This window comes from Vipera ursinii (genome assembly GCF_947247035.1).
Source record: "Vipera ursinii genome assembly, chromosome: 3".
Lineage (NCBI taxonomy): Eukaryota > Metazoa > Chordata > Lepidosauria > Squamata > Viperidae > Vipera > Vipera ursinii.
In genome coordinates this window covers 39,762,464-39,778,373 of record NC_139516.1, presented here as the reverse complement: position 1 = coordinate 39,778,373, position 15,910 = coordinate 39,762,464, and the positions used below count along the sequence as shown (strand labels likewise).

The 15,910-nt window shown below is 41.7% G+C and overlaps 1 protein-coding gene across 1 annotated transcript; it reads left to right on the top strand.

Moving 5' to 3' along the window:
• Window positions 1-4,002: 4,002 nt before the first annotated feature.
• On the top strand, window positions 4,003-14,454 carry DDX20 (DEAD-box helicase 20). Its single transcript, XM_083357734.1, has 11 exons — window positions 4,003-4,246; window positions 5,818-5,912; window positions 6,471-6,639; window positions 7,212-7,326; window positions 9,638-9,780; window positions 9,986-10,124; window positions 10,799-10,857; window positions 11,427-11,509; window positions 12,130-12,235; window positions 12,316-12,417; window positions 13,210-14,454. Exons 1-11 carry the CDS (start codon window positions 4,054-4,056, stop codon window positions 14,298-14,300), a joined length of 2,295 nt encoding a protein of 764 aa, XP_083213860.1. The 5' UTR covers window positions 4,003-4,053; the 3' UTR covers window positions 14,301-14,454.
• Window positions 14,455-15,910: the final 1,456 nt, after the last annotated feature.

The window sequence follows — 15,910 nt, the reverse complement described above, 5'->3', positions numbered from 1 at the left end:
CCTCCCTTCAAAGTGCAAATTATACAAGACTTTACTCAATTTCAACACTGATTTGTATTATTGCATGCAAATTATATACCGTATTTACCGGCGTATAAGACGACTGGGCGTATAAGACGACCCCCTACATTTCCTGTTAAGTTATAGGGTTTGGGCTATACTTGCCGTATAAGACTACCCCTCTTCCAACGCACACCAAATAAAAATTAAAAAACATCAGATTTGATTTTAATATGGTAATTTTAATTCAAATGCTTATGACATGCAGGTGCTTAGTAGGAAAACTGTCACTTATAAACATAAGGCTGTTTGTCATCAAACATGTACACATAAAACAGTGCAAGTGAATTAAAATATAATAATAATAATAATAATAATAATAATAATAATAATAATAATAAGTAGTAGTAGTAGTAGTAGTAGTAGTTGGAGGGGACCTTGGAGGTCATCTAGTCCAACCCCCTGCTAAGGCAGGAAACCCTATACCATTTCAGACAAATGGCTGTCCAGTCTCTTCTTAAAAACTTCCAGTGTTGGAGCATTCACCACTTCTGGAGGCAGGTTGTTCCACTGGTTAATTGTTCTAACTGTCAGGAAGTTTCTCCTTAGTTCTAGATTGCTTCTCTCCTTGACTAGTTTCCATCCATTGCTTCTTGTCCTGCTTTCAGGTGCTTTGGAGAATAGCTTGGCTCCCTCTGCTTTGTGGCAGCCCCTGAGATATTGGATCACTGCTATCATGGCACCCCTCACCCTTCTCTTCGTTAAGCTACACATACCCAATTCCAGCAACCGTTCCCTATTTTCCTAATTCACTTTTTCACTTTTCCTAATTCACTCTAAAGCTTTCCCTGCGCAGAGCCTTAAATAACACCAGCTGCCTGCAATTAGTGCAGGTTCGCATCCCACCAGGCTCAAGGTTGACTCAGCTTTCCATCCTTCCAAGGTAGGTAAAATGAGGACCCAGATTGTTGGGGGCAATAAGCTGACTTTGTAATAATGCTGCTTGGGGGGGTGGGTGAAAGCCCTAATAAACAAGCATATACACAGAATGAAGGCTATTGCTAAGCACATTGATTTGTGCTTTAAATTGTAAGCCACCCTGAGTCTTCGGAGAAGGGCAGGATATAAATGGGATTTTTTTAAAAAAAGACCAAATGGGAGATCCGCTCCAGGTTTTCCAGCCAGCCCACCCAGTTCCTGAGTCAAATGTGTCCTTAGAGCTAAGCCGCTGCTCTGGCTGCTGCCTTCCCCACCTGCCTTTCAAGTTGGGATATACTACAGCTGCTCTTCAACTTTAGAAGGAAAGACGCCCAGACCCCAGCCTGTAAAAAATCACAGACTGCAGCTTCTTCTCCAATTGGTCCCGCTTTCCCTGCGCAGACTAAATGGGAGATCCGCTCCAGGTTTTCCAGCCAGCCCTGTCCCTAAATTTTCAGCACCCGTGTATAAGACGACCCCTGACTTTTGAGAAGATTTTCATGGGTTAAAAAGTAGTCTTATACGCCGGAAACTACGGTAAGTGGTCTAGGGTGAAGACACTCGCTTCCCATTTGGAAGTTGAGAGTTTAATCCTGGTAGTGGCAGATATTTATCTCCTAGGGTGCAAAGAAAAAAAAATCTGCTGCAAACTCTGTGCAGCATCAGGAAAGGCATCCAGCCAGTAAATGGTCAGCTCCATTCAGTCAGCCTGAGTCTACCTTAATTTAAGGGATTACAGGACCTTAAAAAGAGAGTTTTTTATTATATACAAATTATTGTAAACTATAGTTTGTTATTTTTGTTAGTTGCAAAGTCATGTCCAACCCATCACGACCCCACGAACAATGTTCCTCCAGGCCTTCCTGTCCTCTACCACCTTCTGGAAAACATTTAAGCTCACGCCTACTGCTTCAGTGACTCCATCCAACCATATCATTCTGTCGTCCCCTTCTTCTATTGCTCTCAATCTTTCCCAGCATTAGGCTCTTCTCCAGTGAGTCCTTCCTTCTCATTAGGTGGTCAAAGTATTTGAGTTTCAACTTCAGGATCTGGCCTTCTAAAGAGCAGTCAGGGTTAATCTCTAGGACTGACCGGTTTGATCACTTTGCAGTCCAGGGGACTCACAAGTCTTCACCAGCACCATAGTTCAAAGGCCTCAATTCTTTACTGTGATATGGTTTGCCTTGGATTCACACTGAGATCATTCTGTCATTTGGGGGATTGTATCCCAGTATTGCTTTTCCTACTCTTTTATTGACTATGAAGGCTATTCCATTTCTTCTGAGGGATTCTTGCCCGCAGTAGTATACCTGATGGTCCTCTGAATTAAATTTCACCCATTCCTGTCCATTTTAGTTCGCTGATTCCTAAGATGTCACTGTTCAGTCTTGTCATCTTTTGTTTGACCACGTCCAGCTTGCCTTGATTCATGGATCTTACATTCCAGGTTCCTATGGAGAATAGATACAGCATCGGACTTTCCTTTCACCACCAGATGCATCCACAGCTGAGCGTCCTTTCGGCTTTGGCCCAGTCGCTTCGTATTTTCTGGCGCTAGTAGTACTAGCCCTCTGCTCTCCCCCAATAGCATATTGGACACTTTCTGACCTGAGGGGCTCATCTTCCAGCGCCATAGTTATAAATTATAGTTATAAAATAGTAATTGTAAATAGCAATTGTAAAAAGAATAGCAATGTATTGTGATTTGCATTATTCTTTTTAGAGGGGGGTGTTAAAGAAAGAATAAGAAAACCAAAGTTATTTGTGCTCTAGAAACAAATACAGGGCGGAAAAATAATGGAGATAGAAATGGAGGCATCAGTTGAATCTCTGATCGTTGTAATGTATATGATCTATATCTATGCATACATATACATTTTTAGCTTCATTAAAGTTAGTTCCAGCAACAGAATTTAAGTGTTGTTTATTAAAAAATCCTCTTCTCAGTTGTAAAGTTAATGATACAATGCCTATTTCCCAGGGAGCTTCTCGCACTTCGAATCAGTAATGCAGATTATTAAATCATGTGCAGCTATTTTGTTGTTGTTGCCTGCTTTCCCTACTCAAGTTCAATTTTGAAACGAGATAGAGGAGATAAAATGTGCAGCCTTTGGTCAATTACAGGTGACCTCGAAAAGCCAACCTGACCTTCGGTCCTTTTGCCGTGACCTGAAGACATGGATGTTTCAACAATCGGGCCTGGACTGCCTATGGTTTTAAATTTGGTTTTATGGGGTTAAATTACTATGTATTGAACATATCTGTTTAATTCTTTTTAAAATTTTGTATTTTCATGTTCTTTTTTAGTTTTTATTGTTGTGAGCTGCCCTGAGTCCTTAGGGAGAAGGGTGGCATATAAATATAATAAATCAAATCAAATCAACCACTTCGGGCTCGATAGATTAGAAAACCCAGCAGGGCAAGTTAAACTGAGAACTTGAAAAAAAGCCCGGAAGATGGCATGGATAAAACACTTGCATATTGTTGCTCAGTAAACACTATCTACATCAGGGGTCTTCAAACTTGGCCCTTTTATGACTTGTGGACTTCAACTCCCAGAATTCCTCAGCCAGCTTTGCTGGCTGAGGAATTCTGGGAGTTGAAGTCCACAAGTCATGAAAGGGCCAAGTTTGAAGACCCCTGATCTACATAGTAAACGCGTATCTATGGTATCTCTGGGAATCGAGGCCAACTGGAAGGAGACTTGTTCCTTATGTTTATTTGTGTCGGAATGTATTTATTCCATTGCGGTGGAACATCAATTTCGCGCATCATTAGCACCACATTTTCCCCGTTCATCTCAAGAGTCCTGCCTTCATTAAGCCCACCACACCGAACCCTCATTCGACCCTCCACTTTCGAAAGCAGTGGACTTTCCCTTCCACTGCCCCCCTTTTTTCCTTCTTTAATGGTTTCATCCTCTTGGAGTGGACCAATCATTTGCAACCAAACCCCCCCCCCCACATTTCCCTCCTGTTTCTCTTTTTTCGTCTCCCTTGTTTGGTTGGCGCGCGCGTCTTGTTTCCAACGCCGGCTTGATTTCTCGCGAGATGTTGGGCGTTCTCGCAGTCCAAGATGGAAGCGCCGGACGCGGCTCCTGCGATGGCGGAGACGTGGCTGCGCACTCGGGATGTCCTCCTGGAAGGGCCTGAAGATTTTGGGTCGCTGCTTCTTTCAGCCCCAGTTCTGGAAGGGCTGAAAGCGGCGGGGTTCTTAAGGCCCTCTCCGGTGCAGCTCAAAGCTATTCCGCTAGGCCGTTGCGGTTTAGGTGAGATGGGGGTTGTAGGGAGGCTTCGGGCTACGGTGGTGCTGCGGTGTAAATCTATGAGTGGACAAACATGCTTAGGAAATGTGAAAACTTTTGGAAGAGGGCCGCGCCTCTTCTTGCAGGCTGGCTCTTCAGCGGTTAGAAAACCTTTCTTGTATCAAGCAAGCGCATCGCTTTAAGGATAACTGGTTGGAATTTACTGCAGCCTAATACATTGGGACGCGGTGGCTCAGTGGGTTAGGACGCTGAGCTTGTCAATCAGAAGGTCGGCAGTTTGGCGGGTCGAATCCCGAGTGCCGTGTAACAGAGTGAGCGCCTGTTAACTCGTCCCAGCTTCTGCCAACCTAGCAGTTCGAAAGCACATAAAAATGCAAGTAGAAAAATAGGGACCACTCCGGTGGGAAGGTAACAGCGTTCCGTGCACCTTTGGTGTCTACTCATGCCGGCCACATGACCACAGAGACGTCCTCGGACAAGCGCTGGCTCTTCGGCTTTGAAACGGAGATGAGCACCGGCCCCTAGAGTCGGAAGCGACTAGCACGCATGTGCGGGGGGAACCTTTACCTTTACCTTTATCTTTAATACATTGGGGGTGCAGTTACGGATTTCTTGTGTTTCTGCTTATGAGCCTAAAATTTCCGTTGCTATGTGAGAAAGTTGTAAATTGACTTTTGCCCCATTTTATGACCTTTCTGGCCGCAATTAAGTGAATCGCTGCAGCTATTTGGTAACAGGGCTGTTAAGTGACATTTCCAAACGAGTTCAAGAGAAAGTAATATCTCTGATGGGCTCCAGAGATTCCAGTGTAATTGGCGATACAGGTAGACCTCGCTTTACGACCACAATTGAGCCTAAAATTTCCGTTGCTATACGAGAAAGTTGTAAATTGACTTTTGCCCCATTTTATGACCTTTCTTGCTGCAATTAAGTGAATCGCTGCAGCTATTTAGTAACAGGGCTGTTAAGTGACTCTGGCTTCCCTGATGATTTTATTTGTCAGAAGGTCACAAAGAAGTGATCACGTGATTCCTGGACACTGCAACCATCTAAATCGGGTCCTCAACGCCCAGGCATGCTAGCAATCAGTCTGCACAAATAAGGAAAGCCCCATCCGCAGGATGCAGGCAACACACAAAACAACGCCCCCTCTGGTCCACAGAAAAACCTTTCTCCGTGGAACTGGTCCCTGGTGCCCAAAAAGTTGGGGACCTCTGTTCTAAATACATGCCAGTTGCCAGCTGTCTCTGAATTTTGATCACATGACTATGGATGCTGCATCAGTCGTAAATGTAAAAAGCGGTTATAAAATATATATTTTTTCTTTTTTAACTGAACGGTTGCTAAATGAATTGTAAGTCGAAGACTATTTGTATGTAACAGAAATATTAGTAGGACTTCTTATTAAAGAAAACTGGTGCAGTTTAAGCTTTCAGGGAATCCTAGTTGTATTCCCAGCCCCAAATACTGGTGAAAGAACACTGTCCTTATTTATATATAGTAACCTTTTTGCTCTGACTTTCAGAAGTTATCTTTGATTTTTCTGACATGTATAACTTTTATTTGTCTTTTAGACCTTATTGTGCAAGCAAAATCAGGCACAGGTAAAACCTGTGTGTTTTCTACTATTGCACTTGACTCCCTTATCTTGGAAAGCTCAGTGACTCAGGTACGCGCAATAGTGTTTAAATTCAGACAGGAACATTCATCTCAAAAGCAAATATAACAATCAGCTGTAGTAATATTGTTCTGCGTGCTGTTCTTGAGAAGTATATTCGTAACATTACCTGTGTTTATGTCAAAATTTCCTGACTTGAGTCTTCTTCTAGCTGACTATATAAATGTAATTAATGAAATCAATTACTGATTATCTGACCTTCTAAATTGAAGATTAGTATTCTAGATTGTTTGTGTTTGGGGAGGGTTATTCTTGGATAATCTCAAAAACCTAGATGGTGTTCGACCAAAATTTTAGAATTGGCTAGATTAATAAGTAGAAGAAACATTCAAATAAGACAATGCTAAATCATTTCTACGTTGCCAAGAAAGCTACATGAAATAATCCAAGGAATCAGTAGAGGTTGAGCTTGATGTGGTGTGGAAGATATTTTTCTTTTAGTTTCCCCCCCCCAAGCATTTAATTATATTTATTGGCTGATTTGAGAAGAGTAATTTCAATTTTAGTTGATTTTTCCACAGTCAGGTTATAAAATTATATTTGCTTCAGATTCTAGTCTTGGCTCCTACCCGAGAGATTGCTGTGCAGATACATGCAGTAATTACAACTATTGGGATCAAAATGGAAGGTTTGGAATGTCATGTCTTCATTGGAGGAACTCCTTTAAATCAAGATAAAATGAGACTTAAAAAGTGTCATATTGCTGTAGGCTCTCCTGGTAAGGAAACATTGCATTTGTGATATTTTAATCTCATTATTTCATGTGCTGTATAACTAGCAGATTACATCTGTGTGAAATAAAAAATAATAATATTCACTTATTGTAGAAAACAATACTTAGATTAGGGTGACCTAATGTGGGTTGCTATGTTGTGCTAATTAGTTGTCTATCACTTGTCTCAACCTATGTCCCAAGATTATTGGAAAAAGTATGTTATATATGCTGTATTGAATATCTGGTGAAAAAATGATATATAAGCCTCGTGAAGGAGTGAATAACAATATTGTACACATTAATCTGGAGAAACTACAGGTAGTTCTTGTTTAGCAGGACTTGTTTAGTGACAGTTCACTACAGTTGTGAGGAAAAAGTAACTACGATCAGTCTTTGGATTTACAACTTTCACGTGTGTATTAAAAACTGAAGATCATAAGCACAGTTTTATTTTGACTTAGTGACCACTTCATTTAATGACCAAGATGCTCGTTCAAATAGTGGTTGCTAAACAAGGACTTTCTACCTATGTTTCATTGCTCTTTTCTTCCTTATTGCTTCTTTTTTTCCTCAAGGTCGCATTAAACAACTTATAGAGCTGGACTATTTGAATACATCCAGCATTCGTCTTTTCATTCTTGATGAAGCAGACAAGCTTCTAGAAGAAGGCAGCTTCCAGGAACAAGTCAAGTAAGTGTAATTACACATAATTTCTTTTATGTGTAAATATATATATATAATATAAATATAACAGTCTGAGAAATTCATGAATAGGCTTGGAATAAATATGGGAGTACAATCTAAAATGTAATCCTGGAAAGGCCTAAGTTTTGTGCCTAAGGGATCTTTCAGTATTTGTAAACTGCCTACTTGATAACAAAGAAACAAAGACCTTCCAGAATACAAAGAGAATTGGGGCCATGTGTCTCTGAGGTCAGTAAATTCCACAACGTTATTTTATAAACTTCCTTTTATCTCATTTTAAGTTCTTTTTCTCAGTGCTTGGACATAATAGCATCCTGGTTAGCAAGGTAGTCAAATGAAACAGATTGTTGTATGTCTTGTCATCCTTAGGTTTATTGTCTTTCTGAGGAGCTGGGGCAAAACTTTTAAGAATACGAATGACCACCATTGTTTATACTGCCTCTGTGCACATTATCATAAGAGTTTTTGTTTTGCCTGCCAGAATTGGCAAAGTTTGGCTGCGTTAGAGTCACTCCTCAGTATTTTCTTTTTTAATTTCTTAGTACTTTTTCATATTGCTGATATACTTTAGTGGTTTGCTTTGAAGATCTTTACTTGAATCAGCAAAGCACATCATAAAGCAATATCTTCTGATGTGAAGCTGTTTTATACTTACTGTTATCTTTGTTGCACTGGATATCCATGTAATCATCTATATGGATGATCCATATTGTATAGATCAGGGGTCTTCAGACTTGACCCTTTTATGACATGTGGACTTCAACTCCCAGAATTCCTCAGCCAGGCACGCTGGCTGAGGAATTCTGAGAGTTGAAGTCCACAAGTCATAAAAGGGCCAAGTTTGAAGACCATGGTATAGATCGGGGTCAGCAAACTGCAGCTCCGGAGCCGCATGCTGCTCTTTCATCCCTCTGCTGTGGCTCCCAGTCCTTCGCCACCTAAAAAAAAGTTCAATCAATTCCAACTTCTCACGGGAAAAAAAGATCTTGTGAAGCTGAAATTGATTGAATTTTTTTTTAGTCCCACAAGCAAAAGAAGTTTGTGGGCAGTCCAACAAATAAAAGAAATTTGTGGGACTGCCCACAAGCTTCTTTTGTTTGTAAGTCTGCACACGGCGGTGGAGGAAGTGATGGAGGGCCACGTCGAAGCTGGAAAGAAAGTGCTGTGTGGGTCCAATCGGGACGCAGAACGGGTGTTTTCTGCCAAGCATCTTGTACGGAGCCGGGGAAACAGGCCAGGTGGAGGGAGCTGCCAATTCCGCTGCCGTGAGGCTTGTCAGATTCCCCCCAGTGGCCATGATCCCCCCAGCCAGCCACCATTGCCTGACCTACCCCTCACTTGGCCGGCTGGCTGGCACAAAGCCTCACCGCTCTTCTCCTCGTTCTCCCCACTCTGCTCCATCCGAGTTGAAGAAAGCGGAGACACAGCAGCGGGATTGCTCTCAAGGCGGGCGCACATGAGTGAGCAGCGCACCTGGCTCTTATTGTTTGAGATCAATCCCTCTGCTGTGCCTCCACTTTTCTTCAACTCGGATGGAGCTGAGGAGCCATTGGGGGCCTCTTGAGTGGGAAGGATGAGCTTTGCTGCTGGGCTATGCCTTGCTGCTGCCTCCCAAACTCCACCTCTGGTGCTGGGGAAAGCTGCAGTGGCAGGGTGCTCTGCACGGGGGAGGTAGGTGAAAGTGGCGGCAGGAGAGAAAAGCGGCGGCAGGAAGGTGCTCCGTGCAGGGGAAGTAGGGAAAAGCGGTGGCAGGGCATGCTCCACATGGGGGAGGTAGGAGGGGAAAGCAGTGGCAGGGCACGCTCTGGCGGGGGAGGTAGGGAAAAGTAGCAGCAGGGCGCTCTGCGCAGCGGAAGCAGGGAAAAGTGGCAGCAGGGCGCGCTCCGCGCAGGGGAGATAAAAGCAAAAAGCAGCAGCAGGGCATTCCATGTGGGGGAGTTGGGAAAGAAAACTGGCGAAAGGGCACGCTCCGTGCAGGGGAGGTAGAGGAAGAAAGCAGCGGCAGGGTGCTCCACGTGGGAGGGGAGGTAAGCAGCAGTAGCGGTGGAGTGCTGGGGGCAGGGGGGGAAGCAGCAGGGTTTTGTGGCTCCCGGTGTTTTCTGTAGGAAAGGGGTCCAAACGGCTCAGTGTTTAAGGTTGCCGACCCCTGGCATAGATCATCCATGCAATACTGCTTATTGATATTTGAAGCAATTGAAATTAATATGAGTGTATATGCGGGCGTGCCCCCACACACATTAATTGGTCCAAAATATTTACTGTGAATTGTGGTTTTTTTTTTTTCTTCATATCGTAGTTGGATTTATTCTTCTCTACCAGCCAATAAGCAGATGTTGGCAGTTTCAGCCACCTACCCTGAATCCTTAGCTAATACTTTGGCTAAATACATGAGAGAACCCACGTTTGTGAAGCTGAATCCTACTGACCCAAGTCTCATTGGTAAATGAGTTATTTTTATTTTTGTACAAATATCCAGTATTTATGGAATTGATGATTAAATGTGCATCATATAGGTCATATTCTGTGCAGCTGTTTTATGTAGTAACACTACAACCATATATTGTGCAAATATATTCTTAAATTTGTATCCTTGTTAAGTCATTGATTTTACATATGATATATAAGCCTTTTCTGTTTTGGTTAGGATTGAAGCAGTACTATAAAGTTGTGAATTCTTACCCATTACCTCATAAAATCTTTGAGGAGAAGGCTGAGCATTTACAGGAGCTTTTCAGGAAAATACCGTTCAACCAGGCCTTGGTTTTTTCAAATCTACATAGCCGGTATTCTGAATTTTATTTTGTTTTTAAATCTGAAAAAGTTCAAACAAAAATTTGGGGGGTTGGTAGTCGTGCATTAAGTGAATGTCAAATGCATATAATATTGAGGGAAAAGAAAAGGATTAGGGTTTTGCTTAAAAAACTGTTTGGAAGAAATGTTTTGGTCCTCACCCATGCACAGTATTCCTACTATTCAGTAAAGCAACTCACATTTTACAGACTTTTGTTTTAATAAGTAGCATAGAGATTGTGTGGTGAAAGCTTGTCTTCCAATCATTTTCAAAGCATCCATAGCCCTAGCAAATATAGTTAAGACTGCTGGGCCCCTTAATTTATAGAGCTGGGATGTTTGATCATTAAAAGCTAAGCACATTGCATAAGACTCAATATTCTTCTGTAAAAAACTTATTTTTTTTAAAGAATCTGCCTCATTTTAATGAATTAAAAAATCAAGAGTTTATTACTAATAGAGCAGATGAAGCTGTCAGAGAAAAAAATTTCACAGTGTAATATCTTCATAAAAAGCAATATGGTTTTATCTAAGCAGTCACTTTGTTTAATATTCTGCCACATTCTTCTCAATTTAAATAACTGGCGAAGAAAACTATTATGACAGGAAATATATGTGTATATATAGAAGTCTCTGACATTTTATTTTTCTCTCTTTATTTTAAAAGAGCTCAACACTTGGCAGATATATTGTCATCCAAAGGTTTTCCTGCTGAGTGTATTTCAGGTAAGCTTGTAGATTTGTTATTTTGTTGAGCATTGTGTATACAAAATTTGTTATTTTTAAAGGTACACGCCTGTAAATTCAGTAAGTTTTCCTCCTGAGTAAATATAACTGAGTGTTAATGTAGTTTTCCAGTTGTAATCCCATTCACCTTCTTGTGCTCCTCTCACTATTCCTGGAATGTCTGTTCTTGAGATGGGTGCGGATTTGAGCATGTGCAAGGTGTTGAACCCACTGACTGGAAATTCCATTGTGAAACGTACTGTTAGGGCATCATTGTTAGAAAATGGGAGACTATGAGCTTTAGTCTCATCTCGGGCACAAAATTAGCTATGTGACCCTAGACTTCTTTTCTAACAATTTTTTTATATTCTTACCAGGTTCATTTCTAAGGTATACTTTAAATGTTTTAAATTAAATTCTGCTCTCAGCATTCTTGCCAAAAAGTTCTTGCCTGACAGTTAAATATAAATTTATTGAAATTTACTGATGACTAAATGTTATTGCTTTCTTCAAGTTGGAGGTTTCCTTCACTTTTCTTTTTCATTATTTATTTATTTTTGCTTTTCTAGGCAGTATGAATCAGAACCAGCGACTTGATGCCATGGCTAAGCTGAAGCAGTTTCATTGCAGAGTGTTAATTTCAACAGATTTGGTTAGTTCTCCTAATTAGTACAAGATTAATCCAAGGTATCTAGAAATGTTAACCATAACTAACATCCTGTTTTCCAGCAATAGAGCATTATTATATAAAAATTTTCATATCTGAAGTTTTCCATATCTATTCCTTTTGCATTTTACTACACCATTTTTGCAGTATTTGTAGCAAGAGAAAGATACAATACTAACTCTAGATTTAATTCTAATTTATAATAAACGTTAAATCTAATTTATAATAAACATTGAATATTTGAATATTTCTAAATACAGTTGATTTTTTTTTCTGGATTGTGCCTGCTGTCCTCAGTGGAACTTTTACAAGCATATGCTTTTGTAGAGTGTAGCCTGTTGTATTAAGGAAACTCTTTTTGAACTGGAGCACTTGCATTTGACCCAAGTCAAATAGCAGAGGTGTCAAACTCGTAATGTTGTGTGACGTGTCGTGATGTATCATGACTTTCCATTGCTGGCAATGGGGTTGGCATGGTTCCGGCAGCTTAACACCCCTGCTTTATAGCATTGTAATGTGGGAAAAAAAAGTCTGAGAAGACAACTTCTCTAATTTGCTTGGCTTAGCTCCTATTCATAAACACTTCGCTGTTTCTTTTGTTGCAGACTTCCCGTGGAATTGATGCTGAGAAGGTGAATCTGGTTGTTAACTTAGATGTGCCTTTGGATTGGGAAACATATATGCATCGGATTGGTAGAGCTGGACGCTTTGGTAAACACTCTTTTGAGTTATTACTTTGTAAAATGGGCCAATTTTTTGTCCAACTGATCTTAATCTCTGCTTTATTGTAGGAACTTTAGGATTAGCTGTGACATACTGCTGTCGTGGAGAGGAAGAAAATATGATGATGAAAATTGCACAAAAATGTAATCTTCAGCTTCTTTCTTTACCAGGTAAGAATTACTCTTGTACATAATCATAATTTTATGAATTAAAGTGCCTTTGAAAATGGTGTCTCAGAGATGATCACAATTAAATGGTAATAGTGTACTAGTGTACTGTTAACTATGCATTTATAGTCCTTTTTCTCAGAATCCTAATATTTAATGAAAGTTTTTTTTTCAATGGAGGAATTACTGGAGTTACACATTTCACATGATGAAGAACTTCAATGCATATTGCAAATAACTAAATGTGAATATTTTTCATTGTCAGTTGCACAATTGTACAATAAGTTATCACAAACACTTTGAACATTTTACATTGGTGCTAGAGAAACAGTTCACTTTACCTACTAAAAGTATGTTTGGAATTGGTTTAAAACAAGGTAGAGAGAAATTCTGTTAATTTTAGCAGCTAACTACACTTACTAGAGGATGGAGAATATTTTCTTATGGGTATCAGGAATGACATCCAAATTCATTAGCCTGCACTTTGAGAGGTAAGAGGAATTGAATTATATCATTTTATTTGTTCTATATCACTGTGTACAATCTGGCAATGCTTTTGTCTTTCCTCCTTTTAAAATGAATACTTGTAACAATTAAACGTATATCTGCTATGTATTGTATTTAAAACATGCTTCACTTAAGTTTTGTGTTTCCAGATTCTGAATTTTTCACTTTAAGATAGTGGAGTCTGAAAAATAAAAATATAGATTTTAAATAATTTAAACATTGAAATTATGGTATGTTATCAGATGATTCAGTCACTCATGGCTGATTTTGTTTTTCTTTTCCTTGAAGAAACTTTGCCACCAGAGCTGCTGGAACATTTTGAAGGAGGGCATGTAGAAGTCACTGCTGTCTCATATCCCAATGCATCTCCTCATACATGTCTGTTGCCATTTAAAAGGCCAGAAGGGATTAGGCAACACCCAACAATAAGTGCTAGTACAGAGGTCACTGCTTGTGATAATTCTCCAGTAGCCAAGCCAAAACAAGGTTTCAAACAAAAGAAGCTGCTTAAAAATAGAACAGAACATCCCAAAACAACAATGAATAGAAATAAACATGAAAATATCCCACTGGAAAAACATCAAGTGGAACCTGATTGTGAATCTGCAGTGCACAATAATGAACAGGTGGACAAAGAAAGTTTAAAGAACATGCTTCCTAAAATCCCTTGCCTGTCATCTTTTAAGAATGAGGATTCTGTCTGTATATGGAGCATGATGGAATTTATTGAGGATTATGAATATTTCATTAATGAAGGTTTGGAGAGAGATGTAGAGATTATAAGAACTTATGTAAACCCTAGAAACCAAGATAAACAGTTAGATTCTTTAGATTTAGTAGGAATGGAATCCAGTAAGTATGTGGCAGCAACAACTGGGACATTGGCTGGAGAATATGATAGTGATAGTAGGTCTTGTAGTTCTGAATCATCCATATGTAGCCAAGAGAATCAGTCCTGCATCAAGACCTCTTCTATGCAGCAAAGAGATAATAGTATACTGCCAACAGATGAGATACATCTTCAGCAATTCAGTCCTGCCCTTAATCAAAAGCAATTTCAAGACACCTTTCTAATTCCAAAGAAGATGAAAGGGAACGTGAAACAGAGTAAACAGATCAAGCGTGACCACTATCACGCCAATCACCCCTTCAAGACTGAATTTATAGAAGAGGCATCCCAAAGCAAAAACGCTCCTTTTCCTCACAATGAGAATTTAAGTCCTGAAGAATACTGGAGAGGATATTACCGGGCATGGCGGAAGCATTATATTGAAGCTTCTCATTTATATTACCAAAGATATCAGAGACCATTAAACATGCTGACTGCTTATCATGCCAATGCAATCTACCTGGAAGAGCTGTTGAAGAAAGATAGGTAATATTAATAGTAGTGTGTGTCTCTTCATACCTAAATGATGTTTTATGTTTAGGTATCTTAAGTGACTTGTATTCTATGTAATTTTCATTTGATTTTGTATATATTTCAATCAAATCATTTTGCTAATAAACTTGACAAGAAATAATGTCATTTTGTTAGTAGCTATTGCAATGTTGTGTTTATGTATTAGAATGGGTGGCGAACCTATGGCACGCGTGCCACAGGTGACACGTGGAGCCGTCCCTGTGGGCACACATGCCATCACCCCAGAATGGGGCGGGGCCAGGCTCCTCCCTTCCGCTTCTCCACGTCGCCTGTGCTCTCTTTCTCTGCACTCTTGAGTCGGAGCAGGTGCAAGAGCTGGGTGGATTAGGGCTGGATGGTGGAAGCAGCTGCCAGTGTGAATCCAGGTAAGACTGCAGACCGATTTTGCAGGGCCCCCCCCCCATGGCCAATCAGGGCGGCAGAAGCCTTTTACAAGCCTCTGGAGCTCGGATCGGGCCACTGGGGTGCTGCAAAATTGCCCCATGGCCGTGGATTCGAGCTCAGGAAGGAAGGCAGGGTAATCCATGTAGGGGGTGGGGGTGAGAAAATGGCGGTGGCACCGTGATCCGTGCGGGGGAAAGAAACGGTGGCGGCAAGGAGATCCATGCGGTGGAAAACGGCGGCACGGCGATTCGTAAGGGGGGGAATGGGGAAAAGGAAATCCGTGTGGCGGGGAACAATGGCGGCACGGTGATCTGTGCAGCAGCTTGGGGCAACAATCTTCCCTCCCCCTGCCATGGCAGGCAACTCACCATGCTGTGGGCCATGCCCGGAATCCCTGGACAGCCACCGTGTGGTGGCGAAGAGACAGCCCGGCTTCCCCTCTTCGCTGCTGGCCGTCTGGGCTCTGTGGCCCAGCGCTCACCCTCCCCCTGTAGGAGAAAGAGCCTGGAGGGAACGGAAGAGTTTGGAGCAAAGGGGGGGGGATGTGCGAATGCACCAAGGAGAGAGAACCTGGAGGGAACGGAAGAACTTGAAGGGGGGAAATGTGCGAATGCACGGAAGAGAGTCTGGAGGGAACAGAAGAGTTTGGAGCAAATGGGGGGGGGAATGTGCGAATGCATGGAGGAGAGAGCCTGGAGGGAACGGAAGAGAAAGCTTGAAGCGAAGGGTGGGGGGAAATGTGTGAATGCACAGAAGAGAAAGAGCCTGGAGGGAACGGAAGAGCTTGGAGCGAACGGCGGGGGGGGGGGGGAATGTATGAATGCAGGGAAGAGAAAGAGCCTGGAGGGAATGGAAGAGAGAGCTTGGAGCGAATGGGGGGAATGTGCGAATGCACGGAGAGAGCCTGGAGGGAATGGAAGAGAAAGTTTGGATCGAATGGGGAATGTGCGAATGTACGGAGGTGAAAAAGCCTGGAGGGAACCACAGAGAGAGCTTGGAGCTGGGGGGGGGGATGTACAGAGCAGAAAGTATTCATTCACACTTCCTGCCCCTCCCCCCTTGCTCCAAGCTGTTTCTGCTCCATTCACGGTTCCTGGGCACAGGGGGGGAGGGAAGGAAGGAAGGAAGGAACAATGGGAGGGAGGAAGGAAGGAAGGAAGGGACAATGGGAGGGAGGAAGGA

Excerpts from the sequence above, each read along its gene's own strand:
- DDX20 (XM_083357734.1), top strand. The coding sequence starts at position 4,054 with ATGGAAGCGCCGGACGCGGCTCCTGCGATGGCGGAGACGTGGCTGCGC. Across the intron at positions 11,510-12,129 it reads TGTTAATTTCAACAGATTTG|ACTTCCCGTGGAATTGATGC; the intron begins GTTAGTTCTCCT and ends CTTTTGTTGCAG. Across the intron at positions 12,236-12,315 it reads TGGTAGAGCTGGACGCTTTG|GAACTTTAGGATTAGCTGTG; the intron begins GTAAACACTCTT and ends GCTTTATTGTAG.